Below are 14911 nucleotides of genomic sequence, written 5' to 3' on the forward strand. Positions count from 1 at the left end.
GTTCCTTTCACATCCTGTACAGTTTTATTATTAGATCCTGTTTTGTTACAGCACAGCCTGCCTTCTCAATGCAATGAGTTTGCATAGGGAAATTAAAATTAGGGAAAGGTAAACACAGTATTGCCGTGCATTATATATACTCTATATACTCTACTCTGAGCTACATCATGACAGGCGAGCCCCAGGAGGGTAGAGAAAACGCTTCAAGGACACCTCAAAGCCTCCTTGAAAAAATGTAACATCCCCACCGACACCTGGGAATCCCTGGCTCAAGACCACTCAAAGTGGAGAAGCATCCGAGAAGGCACCGAACACTTTGAGTTTCTTCTCCGGGAGCACGCAGAAGCAAAGCATAAAGCGGAAGGAGCGTACAACAAATCAAGCCCCCCACCCACCCGACCCTTCAACCACCACCTGCGACAGAGACTGTAGGTTCCACATCGGACTCATCAGTCACCTGAGCACTCATTAGAGTGTGGAAGCAAGTCATCCTCGACTCCAGGGGACTGCCTAAGAAAGAAAGATATATTCTATTAATATTCAACTTAACTGCAAACACAGTCGTTGTTATACTGTTGAAATCAACTTTTAAACCGAAAAATAAAGTGCGTGAAAGACTATGGCAAAAGGAGTTATTTTATTTTCGAAGTATCAAAGATATTTGAGACGGACTTTCACTGACAGGCTCAGACCCACTGCACAGTACATGTAGAAAACCCCAACAATGAAACCCAGCCACAATGTGTTTTCCCTTTCAGTGAAAAGATAAAAAAATAATTTATACAACAAAATGACTTCAGGCTAAACTCGCAAGAGAAACTTTCTTTGTCCTGATGGAATTAAGATGCGTTTTGCTAGGAGAGTGTTACAAAAATCAATGAGTACACCTCAAGGAATTTAAAAAAAAGAAACTGCTTTTGCCCATCCTACATCTTGTTCCAATATTCGAAACACCGATTGGAGGTGCGCACAAGCAAGGAATGGGACAAAAGCAACCACGCCTTTCACAAGGGGTTCGCAAGAGGAGTGTAGGAATACAGGTACAACGTCTCAAATCCGGCTGTTCGAAAATCGGACATTTTTGAGGAAATCCCATGTGATATTCAGTAAAATAAAATCCGGATTGTCCAAAAACCGGCGGGGCAGACTAGTTATGGGCTTCGCCGCTATGTTTTAAATGGCGTTTGATCAATCCCCGAGCCTTGCCGGTCCTTTTATCTATTCAAATAAGCCTAAGACAGGCTACCGATTTTATTGATTTTCTTGTCCGAAATCCGGAAAAATCCGAAAACCGGCACGGTCTCGGTCCAGAGGTTGCCCGGATTTGAGATATTGTACCTGTAGCAAGAAAGACCATCAATTTCAGAAAATACTGAACAAACAAGTACCCAATCCCCCACGTTACAATAGATGAAGTATGGAATAAAGTACTCCCTGGAGATTTTTCTATTTAATGTACGGTACAATCTCAATTAACTGCAAGGACTTCCAGAAATAATCAAGAAGTTGGATCACAGGAGTGCATCTGCCAAAAATCCAGTTGCCACAGCACAATAATCAGCCATTCAATGGGTGGCCACTCAGCAGCATAGAAGGGTTCCCTTAAATAGACCGGCTTTCCATGCTTGGTGAAGTCGGCGGCAGCTCCCGTTGAGACTGGCACTGCGGTAGCTGCTGAAGCGATCGCTGGGAGTGAGTAAGCACATGGTGCCTTTAGTGTTGACCTCTGTCGCTGGCAGCAAGGGCTCTCAGGCAGGTAGGTGGGCGGTCTGGAGAACTTGGAGCCGGTCAGATCAGCAAATATAGGCCGACCGTTCCAGCGGACTATCCATCTTACCTACGGGTGGGGGGGGGGGGGGGTGCTATAAAAAAGGGGGAGTGTTATCATGAAATCTTGATGGAGAATGGAAATTGGCAAACAACCATCTGGTTCCCCTCCACCACCGGCAGACAATGAAGCTTCCACTCTACATTAAGTCTAACCGAATACCCCTTGTTCTTTTTAGACTCCGGCTTCATTCTTCTCTCGGTTTTTATTTAGCGTCTCGTCTTGCACTTTCTTCATCTCTAGTCCCTTCACCCAGGTGTATGCAAAGGAGCCGAAGAGGACCATCAGGTTACTAGTCCACCAGAAAAAGGTCTTGACCTCTTCGTAGTAAGACACTGCCAGAACAGTTTGTGCACAAGCTTTGGCAGTGCCAGAGACGTTGTGGGTCAAGGGGCTGGTGAATTTGATCTGCAGCCCCGTGACGTACCCGATAGCAAAACCAAACACCCCTCCCAAGACCATCACACCCCAAAAGCTGATGCTGCTCATCTTGTCAAAGTTATAGATTGTTTTTAGTTCCCCGTTGATTGCAATTAATGGCATAAACAGGATGCAAGCGTTGACATTGTTGTAGTAGGTTAGTCTCCAGATGCTGCCATCTACAGCCGGCAGAACCTTCTTTGTGTATATTGCATTCAGGGACACACAGAGACTGGCAATCACACCAAACATTACTCCAGTCCAGGACAGGTTGCCCGCTGCCCCTTCCTGATTTAATCCCAGGCAAAAACCACCTGTGGGAAAGAAATGACAGATACCATAAACAACAGGCAGGAAAAGCTACATTTTTAATATTCAGCTAGCATCCTTCTATTACTTAAAGCATTGGCTTTTTTGGTTATGGTGTGGCTAACACAATACTGGAAATGACAGCAAGTTACAGTCCTTTAAGCTCGACTTGGATTCCAGCCAGTTAGTTTATATTGACAGAAATAATAGCTGGCAACTTAAAAAAAAATTTTGTTCAGGGGAAGTGGGCGTCGCTGGCAAGGCCGGCATTTATTGTCCACGAGAAGGTGGTGGAGAGCTGCCGCCGTGAACCGCTGTCGTTCTTATTATTGTTTTCTATAGTGGTTTGTTGCAACTGAGACATACTAGGCCATTTCAGCAGGCAGTTATGGGTCTGGAGTCACATATAGACCAGACCAGGTAAGGGTGACAGATTTCCTTCCCTAAAGAACATTAGTGAACCAGATGGATTTTTATGACAATCTGGTGTTTCATGGTTACCATTACTGATACTAGCCTTTTATTCCAGATTTAAAACAAAACATTTAACTGAATTTAAATTCTCCAGCTACCTGGTCTGACACAACCCGTATTACCTTTGGCCACAGAGGGGTGGTAGGAAAAAGGCTGACATTTCGTACAACAGTATTTATGTGCTCGTTCAGTGTCTTGCAATGCTCACTGAAATTCACTGCAGACTGGAATGGGCTTGGAGTGCATGTGCTTAAATGCATGGAGTGTGGTGAATAAGGTTGGTGAGCTGCAGGCACAAGTAGCCACATGGGACTATGATATAGTGGCAATAACTGAGACCTGGCTCAAACAAGGGGAGGTTTGGGAAATTAATATTCCTGGCTACAATGTATTCAGGAAAGATAGGGAAGGAAAACAAGGAGGGGGAAAGGGGTGGCAGTAGTGATCAAAGGTAGTGTTACAGCACTAGAAATGGACGATGTACTTGAGGGTTCAAAGACCAAATCTATTTGGTTAGAATTAATGAACAATAGAGGAGCTATTATGTTTCTGGGTGTACACAATAGGCCACCAAATAGTGGGAAGGAGATAGAGGAGCAAATTTGCAGGCTAATTGTGGAAAGATGCAAGAACTTCAGAGTAGTGATCATGGGAGACTTCAATTATCTTAATATAGACTGGGATAGTAACAGCGTAAAGGGCATATAGGGGTAGGAATTCCCGAGATGTGTATGGAAGAACTTTCTTGATCAGTGTGTTTCCAGAGGAAGGAAGCAGTGCTGATCTTGTTCTGGGGAATGAAATGGAGCATGTTTCAGCGGGAGAGCATTTGGGAAACAGCAATCACAATAGTAAAAGGACAAGGAAAAATTAAATGTGAGAATACTCACCTGGAGGAGGTCTAATTTCAGTGAGTTGTAAAGGGATGTGGCAAGGTGAATTTGAATCAAAGACTGGCAGGTAAAATATGAAGTGGGCTATGGGAGGCCTTCAAAGAGGAGATAGTTTGGGTACAGACTAGACATCTTCCCACGAGAGGGATTGGAAGTGTATCCAAAGCTAGACTCCCTGGATGATGAAAGATACAGAGATTAAAATGAAACAGGGAAAGGAAGCTTATGATAAATGATGGGTTCATCATTCAGTAGAGAATCAAGCTGAATACAGAAAGTACAGAGGAGAACTGAAAAAGTAACTAAGAGGGGCAAAGAGAGTGCATGCGAATAGATTAGCAGGTAACATAAAAAGGAACCCCAAAGTCTTCTATAAACACAAATAGTAAAAGGGTAGTCCAAGGAAGGAGTGGGGCCAATTAGGGACCAAAAGGAAGATATTCTTGTGGAGGCAGAGGGCATGGCTAAGGTGCCAAATGAAGAAGAAGATGCTGCCAATGTCACAGTAAAGGAGGACCGAGTAGAGAAATTGGATAGGATAAAAATAGATAATGAGGAAGTGATTTAAAAAAGTCACCCGGTCCAGATGAGATGCATCCTAGGTTGCTGAGGGAAGCAAGGGTGGAAATTGCGGCGGCTCTGGCCACAATCTTCCAGTCCCCCATAGATATATGGGGTTGGTGCCAGAGGACTGGAGGATTGCAAATGTTACACCCCTGGTCAAAAAAGTGCAGAGGGATAAACCCAGCAACTATAGGCCACTCACCCTAACATCGGTGGTGGAGAACTTTTAAAGACATTAATCCGGGACAAAATTAATTGGCACTTAGAAAAATATGGGTTAATAAATGAAAGTCAACATGGATTTGTTAAGAACATAAGAACATAAGAATTAGGAACAGGAGTAGGCCATCTAGCCCCTCGAGCCTGCTCCGCCATTCAATAAGATCATGGCTGATCTGATCATGGACTCAGCTCCACTTCCCTACCCGCTTCCCATAATCCTTTATTCCCTTATCGCTCAAAAATCTATCTATCCGCCTTAAATATATTCAATGACCCAGCCTCCATAGCTCTCTGGGGCAGAGAATTCCACAGATTTACAACCCTCTGAGAGAAGAAATTCCTCCTCATCTCAGTTTTAAATGGGCGGCCCCTTATTCTCAGACTATGTCCCCTAGTTTTAGTTTCCCCTATGAGTGGAAATATCCTCTCTGCATCCACCTTGTTGAGCCCCCTCATTATTTTATGTTTCAATATGACCACCTCTCATTCTTCTGAACTCCAGTGAGTAGAGACCCAACCTACTCAACCTATCTTCAAAAGTTAACCCCCTCATCTCCGGAATCAACCTCGTGAACCTTCTCTGAACAGCCTCCAATGTAAGTACAAGTTGAACGTCCGAAATTTTGGACGCTCAACCTGTATATCCTTCCTTAAATACGGAGACCAAAACTGTAAGCAGTACTCCAGATGTAGCCTCACCAAAACCCTGTACAGTTGTAACAGGACTTCTCTGCTTTTATCATCTGTGCATTAAATTCCATTTCTAAAATCGGAGTATAATATTTATTCTTCAATTGTAAGACGGGGGTTTTAAACTCCCTACTAAATCGTTAAATGAAATCTGACCTTCAATGAAATGACCCAGTTTTGAGGTAAATATATAGAGTTGTTGCTGGACTGAATTCACATCACCACGAGCCAACATTTTAATTTGAAGCCCATTTGAAGTTTGCAACTAAAGTTAGAGGAAGGGCTGTTGAAGCTTCCCTCAGGATTTTCAATGCAGAAGTTTAACCTTTATATATCAACAACTTGTATTTACATGGCGCCTTTAATATAGTAAAATATTCCAAGGCGCGTCACAGCAGCATTAATCAGACAAAATTAGACACCAAACCACATAAGGAGATATTAGCACAGGTGACCAAAAGCTTGGTCAATGAGGTATGTTTTAAGGAGTGTCTTAAAAGGAGGGTCGAAAGGCAGAGAGGTTTCGGGAGAGAATTCCAGAGCTTAGGGCCGAGGCAGTCTAAGGCACGACCGCCAATGGTGGCGTGAAGGAAATCGGGGATGCGCAAGAGGCCAGAATTGGAGGGCTGCAGAGTTCGTGGGGGTTGCAGAGCTGGAGGAGGTTACACATATAGGGAGATACAAGATTGACTAGAGAGCCATGATATTAAATTTAATGTAGAAATCACACATGTTTCTCCCAAAGTTGTGCGGTTTCTAAATGCATTCCTGATGCTGTTATCTGGTTTACCCCCGACGACCTATTGGTGCAAGTGTGGTTGGTCATTGATGAAATCAGTAACCGCCACCTTTTATGTCAAAGGGCTCCTGTGAATTGTTGAGCCATAAAGGGGGTGAAAGTGCACAGTGCACTGTTTGGGGCAGGGCGGTAACATCCGGGAGACAGGACATTTTGTGCCAGGCGCGGAAGTCCTGCCCCGTTCAAAAGATTTGGGTTACCGACCCTGAAACAAACTGGAGCGCAAACTAACGCGCTCCACTTCCTTTCTCGGGTGGTGGGGGGGTGAGTCTGGAGTGTGGCGCTGTCGCGTAGGAGGGGCTCTCGCCTTCATTAAAGGGAAGGGCCCAAGCTGCAAACTCTGCTGGGATAATCCGGGCCTCCTTGGACCACCGGGGAGCGGGGGGTTGCCGAGCCAACAGCCGGCAACATGCAGAGTGCCGGGCTGACCGATCACGGCACTGACCCCGCAATCGAGGCGCCAACCTGGTGCAGAAGAAATTCGGCAGTATAAAAAAAATGGCCGCCACCTCCCCTTTAAGTATCGCCCTGCAAGTGGCTTGCCGCCCGGTTCACGTCCGCTGAAGCTGTCGCTATCATCGCACCCCGCCCACCCCCCGCACGGTGCGGATGTTGTCAGTCATCGCTGGCGCAGCGGAGCGAGGTGCTATGGGTTACTGCCTCCGCTAAACTCCCGTCGGAGGAGCCAGCTGGTACAGGGACAAAAAGTTTAAAAAAAAAATCAAAATCAAAGTGTGACGTCACAGCCAAGCGGGTAAGTGATTGGCTGGTGGATTGGTGAGTATTTTTATTTTTCCTTTAGGTAGGAAACCTTTGGCATTGTTGTAAGTAGCATCTGCCAGTAAATATATGTGATCTTTATTATCTAAGGAGAGCCAGTTAATTAAACAGCTGTTTGCTGAGTAGCGGCTGGGTGTGTTGTGCTAAGGTTTAGAGTTTAGTTCTAATCGATAGTTGCGAGTGTAACTAGAGGGATAGAGGGCAGCTCAGTCCCGTGGATTGCACATCCTGTGGCATGTGGGAAGTCGCGGGTGCTTTGCGCAGTCAGGACGACCACGTGTGCAGGAGGTGTCTCCGGCTGCACCAACTCGAGCTCCGTGTTTTGGAGCTTGAACGGCAGCTGGGGTCACCGCGGTGCATCCGTGTGACTGAGAGCACCGTGGATAGCACGTTTCTAGAGGCAGTCACCCTGCAGCTTAAGAGTGTGCAGGCAGATAGGGAGTGGGTGACCCCTGGACAGAAGAGGAGGACTAGGCAGGTAGTGCAGGAGTCCACTGAGTCAATCTGTTCTGAGTACCGGTGGTGGCTCTGGGGAGTGCAGCCAGAGCCAAGTCCACGGCACCACGGGTGGCTCAGCTCCACGGCGGGCGGGGGGGGGGGGTGTTGGAGGAAGAAGAATGGAAAGGCTACAGTGGTAGGGGATTCAATAGTCAGGCGATCAGACAGGCGTTTCTGCGGCCGCAGACGTGACTCCAGGATGGTATGTTGCCTCCCTGGTCATCATCATCATCATAGACAGTTCCTCGAAACGAGGATGACTTGCTTCTGTGCCAAAAAAAAGGATGAGTTCATAGATGTTTCGAATGAAGAACCCAAACTATATCCTCAAGGCTGGAAGATGCCTGTGCGTGGATATTTTTTAACGTGTGGTGGCCGTTGCACACCAGCCACCACACAGGCTTGACAGAGCTAGGTCTAGGTCCAGTGGCAAGGATTACCCAAGACAACTGGAGACCTGCTCTGCTGCAAGGACCCTGGTGCCAGCGTCAAGAATGTCACTGCGCTGCTGCAGGGCATTCTGGGGAGAGAGGGTGAACAGCCAGAGGTCTTGGTCCACATCGGTCGGAAGAGGGATGAGGTCCTGCAGGCAGAGATTAAAAAGCAGGACCTCAAAAAAGATCAGAATCTCCGGATTACTCCCAGTGCCACGAGCTAGTGAGTACAGAAATAGGAGGATAGAGCAGATGAATGCGTGGCTGGAGAGATGGTGTAGGAGGGAGGGCTTTACTTTCCTGAGGCATTGGGACCGCTTCTGGGGGAGGTGGGACCTGTACAAGCTGGACGGGTTGCATCTCAACAAAGCCAAGACCAATAACCTCGCGGGGGTGGGGGGGGGTTTGCTGTTGGGGAGGGTTTAAACTGGCTTGGTAGGGGGATGGGAACCTGAAAATACATTCAATAGGGAGGGGAGTAAAGCTGGAATTAGAAAGCAAAAATAAAGAAAGTGATTTTGAAGGAGAGAGGAAACAAGCAGGAAAAAAGGGTAAAAAAACAAAGTTAAAGGCACTTTGTCTAAATGCACGTAGCATTTGTAACAAACTGCTGAGTTTGCGGCACAAATTGAGACAAATGGGTATGATCTGATAGCCATTACAGAGACTTGGTTGCAAGGTGACCAGGACTGGGAATTAAATATTCAGGGGTATTTGACAATCCGGAAGGACAGACAAAAAGGAAAAGGAGGTGGGGTAGCACTATTGATAAAGGATGGAATCACTGCAATAGTAAGAAACGATATTGGCTCAAATGATAAGGATGTTGAAACAGTTTGGGTGGAGATAAGGAACAATAAGAGGAAAAAAAAATCACTGGTATGCGTAGTCTATAGGCCCCCTAACAGTAGCAACTCTGTTGGTCGGAGCATAAACCAGGAAATAGTGGGGGCTTGTAAAAAGGGAACAGCAATAATCGTGAGTGATTTTAACCTCCATATTAATTGGACAAATCAAATTGGTCAGGGTAGCCTTAAGGAGCAGTTCATAGGAGTGCATTAGGGATGGGTTGCTTGAGCAGTATGTAACGGAACCAAGCAGAAGGCGGTCTATCTTAGATCTGGTCCTGTGTAATGGGACAGGATTAATAAACAATCTCCTAGTAAAGGATACCCTCGGAATGAGTGATCATAGCATGATTGAATTTCAAATTCAGATGGAGAGTGAGAACGTTGGATCTCTAACCAAGGTACTAAGCTTAAATAAAAGGAGACTATGAAGGTCTGAGGGCAGTGTTGGGTAAAGTGGACCGGGAAAATAGATGAAAGTGTAGGACAGTTGATGAACAGTGGTGTATATTTAAAAGAGATATTTCACAACTCTCAAGAAAAATATATTCCAGTGAGGAGGAAAGGGTGTAAGAGAAAAGATAGCCATCTGTGGCTAACTAAAGAAATAAAGGATGGTATCCAATTAAAAACAAGGGCATGCAAAGTGGCCAAAACTACTGGGAGGACAGAAGATTGGGAAGCTTTTAAAAGCCAGCAAAGAACGACTAAAAAAATGATTAAGAAAGGGAAGATAGACTATCAAAGTAAACTAGCACAAAATATAAAAACAGATAGCAAGAGTTTCTATAGGTGTATAAAAAGGAAAAGGTGGCTAAAGTAAATGTTGGTCCCTTAGAGGGCGAGACCGGGGAATTAGTAATGGGGAACATGGAGATGGCAGAAACTCTGAACAAATATTTTGTATCAGTCTTTACGGTAGAGGACACAAACAATATCCTGACAGTGAATAGTCTCGGAGCTATAGGGGGGCAGAAACTTAACACAATCACAATCACTAAGGAGGTGGTACTCAGTAAGATAATAGGGCTAAAGGCAAATAAATCCCTTGGACATGATGGCTTGTATCCTCTGGTCTTAAGAGATGTAGCGGCAGGGATTGTGGATGCACTGGTTGTAATTTACCAAAATTCCCTGGATTCGGAGGTCCCAGCAGATTGGAAAACTGCAAATGTAACATCCCTATTTAAAAAAGGATGCAGAAAAAAGCAGGAAACTATAGACCACTTAGCCCAACATCTGTGGTTGGGAAAATGTTGGGAGTCCATTATTAAAGAAGCAGTAGCAGGACATTTGGAAAAGCAAAATTCGGTCAGGCAGAGTCAGCATGGATTTATGAAGGGGAAGTCATGTTTGACAAATTTGCTGGAATTCTTTGAGGATGTAACAAACAGGGTGGATAAAGGGGAACCAGTGGATGTGGTGTATTTGGACTTCCAGAGGCATTTGACAAGGTGCCACAGAAAAGGTTACTGCACAAGATAAAAGTTCATGGGGCTGGGGGTAATATATTAGCATGGATAGAGGGTTGGCTAACTAACAGAGAACAGAGAGTCGGGATAAATGGTTCATTCTCTGGTTGGCAACCAGTAACTAGTGGGGTGCCGCAGGGATCAGTGCTGGGATCCCAACTATTTACAATCTATATTAACGACTTGGAAGAAGGGACTGAGTGTAACGTAGCCAAGGTTGCTGACGATACAAAGATGGGAGGAAAAGCAATGTGTGAGGAGGACACAAAACAATCTGCAAAAGGACATGGACAGGCTAAGTGAGTGGGCAAAAATTTGGCTGATGGAGTATAATGTCGGAAAGTGTGAGGTCATGCACGTTGGCAGAAAAAAATCAAAGAGCAAGTTATTATTTAAATGGAGAAATATTGCAAAGTGCCGCAGTACAGCGGGACCTGGGGGTACTTGTGCATGAAACACAAAAGGATAGTATGCAGGTACAGCAAGTGATCAGGAAGGCCAATGGTATCTTGGCCTTTATTGCAAAGGGGATGGAATATAAAAGCAGGGAAGTCTTGCGACAGCTATATAAGGTATTGGTGAGGCCACACCTGGAATACTGCGTACAGTTTTGGTTTCCATATTTACAAAAGGATATTCTTGCTTTGGAGACAGTTCAGAGAAGGTTCACTAGGTTGATTCTGGGGATGAGGGGTTTGACTTATGAGGAAAGGTTGAGTAGGTTGGGCCTCTACTCATTGGAATTCAGAAGAATGAGAGGTGATCTTATCGAAACGTATAAGATTATGAAGGGGCTTGATAAGGTGGATGCAGAGAGGATGTTTCCACTGATGGGGGAGACTAGAATTAGAGGGCATGATCTTAGAATAAGGGGCCGCCCATTTAAAACAGATGAGAAATTTCTTCTCTCAGAGGGTTGTAAATCCGTGGAATTCGCTGCCTCATAGAGCTGTGGAAGCTGGGACATTGAATAAATTTAAGACAGAAATAGACACTTTCTTAAACGATAACGGGATAAGGGGTTATGCGGAGTGAGCGGGGAAGTGGAGCTGAGTCCATGATCGGTTCAGCCATGATCTTATTAAATGGCGGAGCAGGCTCGAGGGACCGTATGGCCTACTCCTGTTCCTATTTCTTATGTTCTTATGAGGAGAAATTTCTTCACTGAGGGTGGTGAATCTTTGGAATTCTCTGCCCCAGAGGGCTGTGGAGGCTCAGTAGTTGAGTATATTCAAGGCTGAGATCAATAGATTTTTGGACACTAAGGGAATTAAGGGATATGGGGATCAGGCGGGAAAGTGGCATTGGTGTCGAAGATCAGCCATGATCTTATTGAATGGCAGAGCAGGCTCGAGGGGCTGTATGGCCTACTCCTATTACTTCTCGTCTTATGTAATGGTACCTCAGTGAAGGAGTCAATACCTTTAGGAGAAATAGAACTGGGAGTGGAAAAAGATCATGCTATTTACAAGTACTATCACATTCACCTCATTTGTTAAAACACGCACATTTTATATATACACATATAAATAGAGCATAAAGTTGTAGATCAGTCAGGGATGGAAAAGTCCCAATTTTTTTCTCAAGAATATTTCTTTGTTTGGACTGCCCTCAGTGGTTCCACTCGTACCTATCCAGGCGTTGCCCAAGAATCTGCTGCAATGACTTCTGTTCCTGACCTGGTACTGTTAAGTCCCACAAGGATCTATCCTTGGCACCCCACCTCTTAATTCTCATCTACATGCTGCTCCTCAGCAACATCATCTGAAAACACGTCACATTCCACATGTTCACTGACGACACCAGCTCTACCTCACCACCACTTCTCTCGACCTCCCCCCACTGTCTGTGTTGTCATACTGCTTGTTGGACATCCAGTACTGGATAAGCCAAAATTTCCTCCAATTAAAAATTGGGAAGACCCAAATCATTGACTTTGGTCATCGCCACAAATTCTGTTCCCTAGCCACTGACTCCACCCCTCTACCTGGTCATTGTCGGAGGCTGAACCAGACTGTTCACAACCTTGGCATCCTATTTGAAGCTGAGCTGACCCAATATCCTCACCATTACCAAGACCACCGACTTCCACCTCCGTACTCTCCGCCCCTGCCATGGCTCATCTGCCTCTGAAATTTTTATTTATTCTTTTGGTACATCCACTATTCCAATGCTCTCCTGGCCGGCCTCCCATCTTAAACCCTCTATAAACTTGAGCTCATAAAAAACTGCCCATCCTAACTCACACCAAGTCCCGTTCATCCATCACACCTGTGCTCGCCGACCTACATGACCTCCGATCCAGCAAAACCCTGATTTTAAAATTCTCATGTTCAAATCCCTTCATGACCTCGCTTCTCTCTATCAAACCTTCTCCAGCCCTAAAACATTCCGAGATCTCTACGTTCTTCCAACTCTGGCCTCTTGTACACCCCTCATTTTCTTTGCCTTGTATTCAGCTGCCTAGGCCTGAAGCTCTGGCATTCCCTCCCTAAACCTCTTCGCCTCCTTTAAGACACTGCTTCCTTTTTTGACCAAGCTTATGGTCACCTGTCCTAATGTCTTAAAGGAATAACAAATAGGAGCAGTAGACCTTACGGCCTCTGCAGCCTGCTCCGCCATTCAATAAGATCCTGGCTGATCTTCTACCTCAACTCCACCTTCCCGTGCTATTCCTTGATTCCCTTATAGTCCAAAAGTCTATCGCTCTCAGCCTTGAATATACTCAATGACTGAGCATCCACAGATATTTGGGGTAGAGAATTCCAAAGATTCACCAGCCTCTGAGTGAAGAAATTTCCCCTTATCTCAGTCCTAAATGGCCATGCCCTTATCCTGAGACTGTGACCCCTGGTTCTAGGCTCTCCAGCCAGGGGAAACAGCCTCTCAGCTTCGACCCTGTCAAGCCATCTAAAAATGTTATACATTTCAACTACTAAACTCCAGAAAGTATAGGTCCATTCTACTCAATCTCTCCTCATAGGACAACCCTTTCATCTCAGGAATCAATCTAGTGAACCTTAGTTGCACCGCCTCTAGAGTATATCCTTCTTTGACTGGTGGCACTTTTTTGTAAGATTACACTCCTGTGAACCGCCTATGGACTCTTTACCAAGTTAAAGGTACTAAATAAATACAAGGTGCTGTTTGTTGACCTGGCAGGCATAAATGATGCAAGCTATATTGCAAAGTGTGAATGCATTAATTATCCTCTGTGGAAAGTATGCAATCGCCGCATGCACCGTGAAACACCATAAACATCCATTACCTATAATGATACCGCAGCACAGTATGGCACTGAAGGAAGTGGTCTGCTTCAGAATCACATAGGACAGCAGGAGGTTGAAGACAGTGGTCAGGGAGCGCCCGACGTTGTAGAAGGCCACCCCCACGTACTTGAGGCACAGATTGTTGAAGGTGATCATGCCGATGAAGACGACGGAGAGAGGCAGGACCCCCCTGGAGATCTTGGGGTCGAAGCCGATGGACGGGAACTCCACCAGGCCGGGGCAGAGGTGGGCCAGCAGATTGAGGAGCCAGCACAGCGACACGGTCACCAGGCACTGGAAGAAAGTGACAAAGAGTGGCGCGTCCAGCCGCAGGTCGGGGCTGTCCAACAGGTACTTGTTCAGGAAGACCATGGTGATCGATATGAACCAGTACAGGATCACCACGCAGGCGATTTTCACCGCCTTGGTTATGAAGGACTCCGGCTGGCCCAGCTCCAGGTTGGACAAGGCCATTTTGAGGATACTCGATCGTTTCAACGGCGTCCTGTTCATGGTGTGCAAGAGAAATGTGGTTAAAGACACGAGCGCATGCAAAAAAAAAACGTTTTCAAGTGTTAAACATGGATGCATTAAAAAAATATATATAACATTTACCAATGCAAATCAATAAACAAAAGGCGAGCAGCGGGCCAGCCAGCAGCAACCCCAGCGGAACACACACAGCCACTGGCTCCGCACACGCTGCATTTCCGGGTAACCTTCCACTTCATCTGTCAATTTCTCCGTCGCTTAGCGACCCGCCATCCAATGGAACGCCGCGTTCCAGCGTCGCTCCAGCAAGCCCACCTCAGCAGCAGCAACAACAACCCACAACTTGCATTGTGGCAGCCAGGGGGTCGAACTCCTTGTCTCTGTTACATCCCTGAAGGTTGAGAGTCCGTACTCCCACTCCAAGGACTGCAGCACAGCAATCTAAGCTGACACTCCCAGTGCAGGACTGAGGGAGCGCTGCACTGTCGGAGGTGCCGTCTTTCAGTAACAACTTTTATTTATACAGCCAGCGCCTTTAACGTCGCAAAAACGTCCTAAGGCGCCTCACAGCAGCAGTATAAGACAAAACAGATAAATTTGCCACAGAATAAGAAATTACAGCAGGTGACCAAAAGCTTGGTCAAAGAGGTAGGTTTTAAGGAGCGTCTTACAGGAGGAGAGAGAGGTACAGAGGTGGAAAGGTTTAGGGAGAGAATTCCAGAACTTAAGGCCCAAGCAGCTGAAGGCATGGTCACCGATGGTTGAGCATTTATAATCAGGGATGCTCAAGAGGGCAGAATTTGAGGAGGGCAGGCATCTCATGGGGTTGTGAGGCTGAAAAAGATTACAGAGATAGGGAGGGGTGAGGCCATGAAGTGATTTGTAAACAAGGATGAGAATTTTAAGAACATAAGAACAT

The 14911-nt window shown here is 45.8% G+C and overlaps 1 protein-coding gene across 2 annotated transcripts; it reads right to left on the reverse strand.

Annotated features, from left to right (window-relative positions):
* Positions 1-571: 571 nt before the first annotated feature.
* Positions 572-14189, reverse strand: slc35c1 (solute carrier family 35 member C1). 2 transcript variants are annotated; one of them, XM_070898606.1, is made up of 3 exons: positions 14116-14189; positions 13500-14005; positions 572-2562 (listed from the first exon to the last, which is right to left on the reverse strand). In XM_070898606.1, exons 2-3 carry the CDS (start codon positions 13972-13974, stop codon positions 2003-2005), a joined length of 1035 nt encoding a protein of 344 aa, XP_070754707.1. In that variant the 5' UTR covers positions 13975-14005; positions 14116-14189; the 3' UTR covers positions 572-2002. The 2 variants fall into 2 exon arrangements, with proteins under 2 accessions (XP_070754707.1, XP_070754706.1); XM_070898605.1 differs by lacking the exon at positions 14116-14189 and having other exon boundaries at positions 13500-14013.
* Positions 14190-14911: the final 722 nt, after the last annotated feature.

The sequence above is a fragment of the Pristiophorus japonicus genome, chromosome 14 (assembly GCF_044704955.1).
Source record: "Pristiophorus japonicus isolate sPriJap1 chromosome 14, sPriJap1.hap1, whole genome shotgun sequence".
In the NCBI taxonomy this organism is placed as follows: Eukaryota; Metazoa; Chordata; class Chondrichthyes; family Pristiophoridae; genus Pristiophorus; species Pristiophorus japonicus.

What these genes read in the sequence shown, in the direction of transcription:
- slc35c1 (XM_070898605.1), bottom strand. Translation starts at nt 14,013, where the DNA reads ATGAACAGGACGCCGTTGAAACGATCGAGTATCCTCAAAATGGCCTTG. An exon ending in GTGCTGCGGTATCATTATAG is followed by an intron (nt 2,563 to 13,499) that starts GTAATGGATGTT and finishes TCTTTCCCACAG; the next exon opens with GTGGTTTTTGCCTGGGATTA.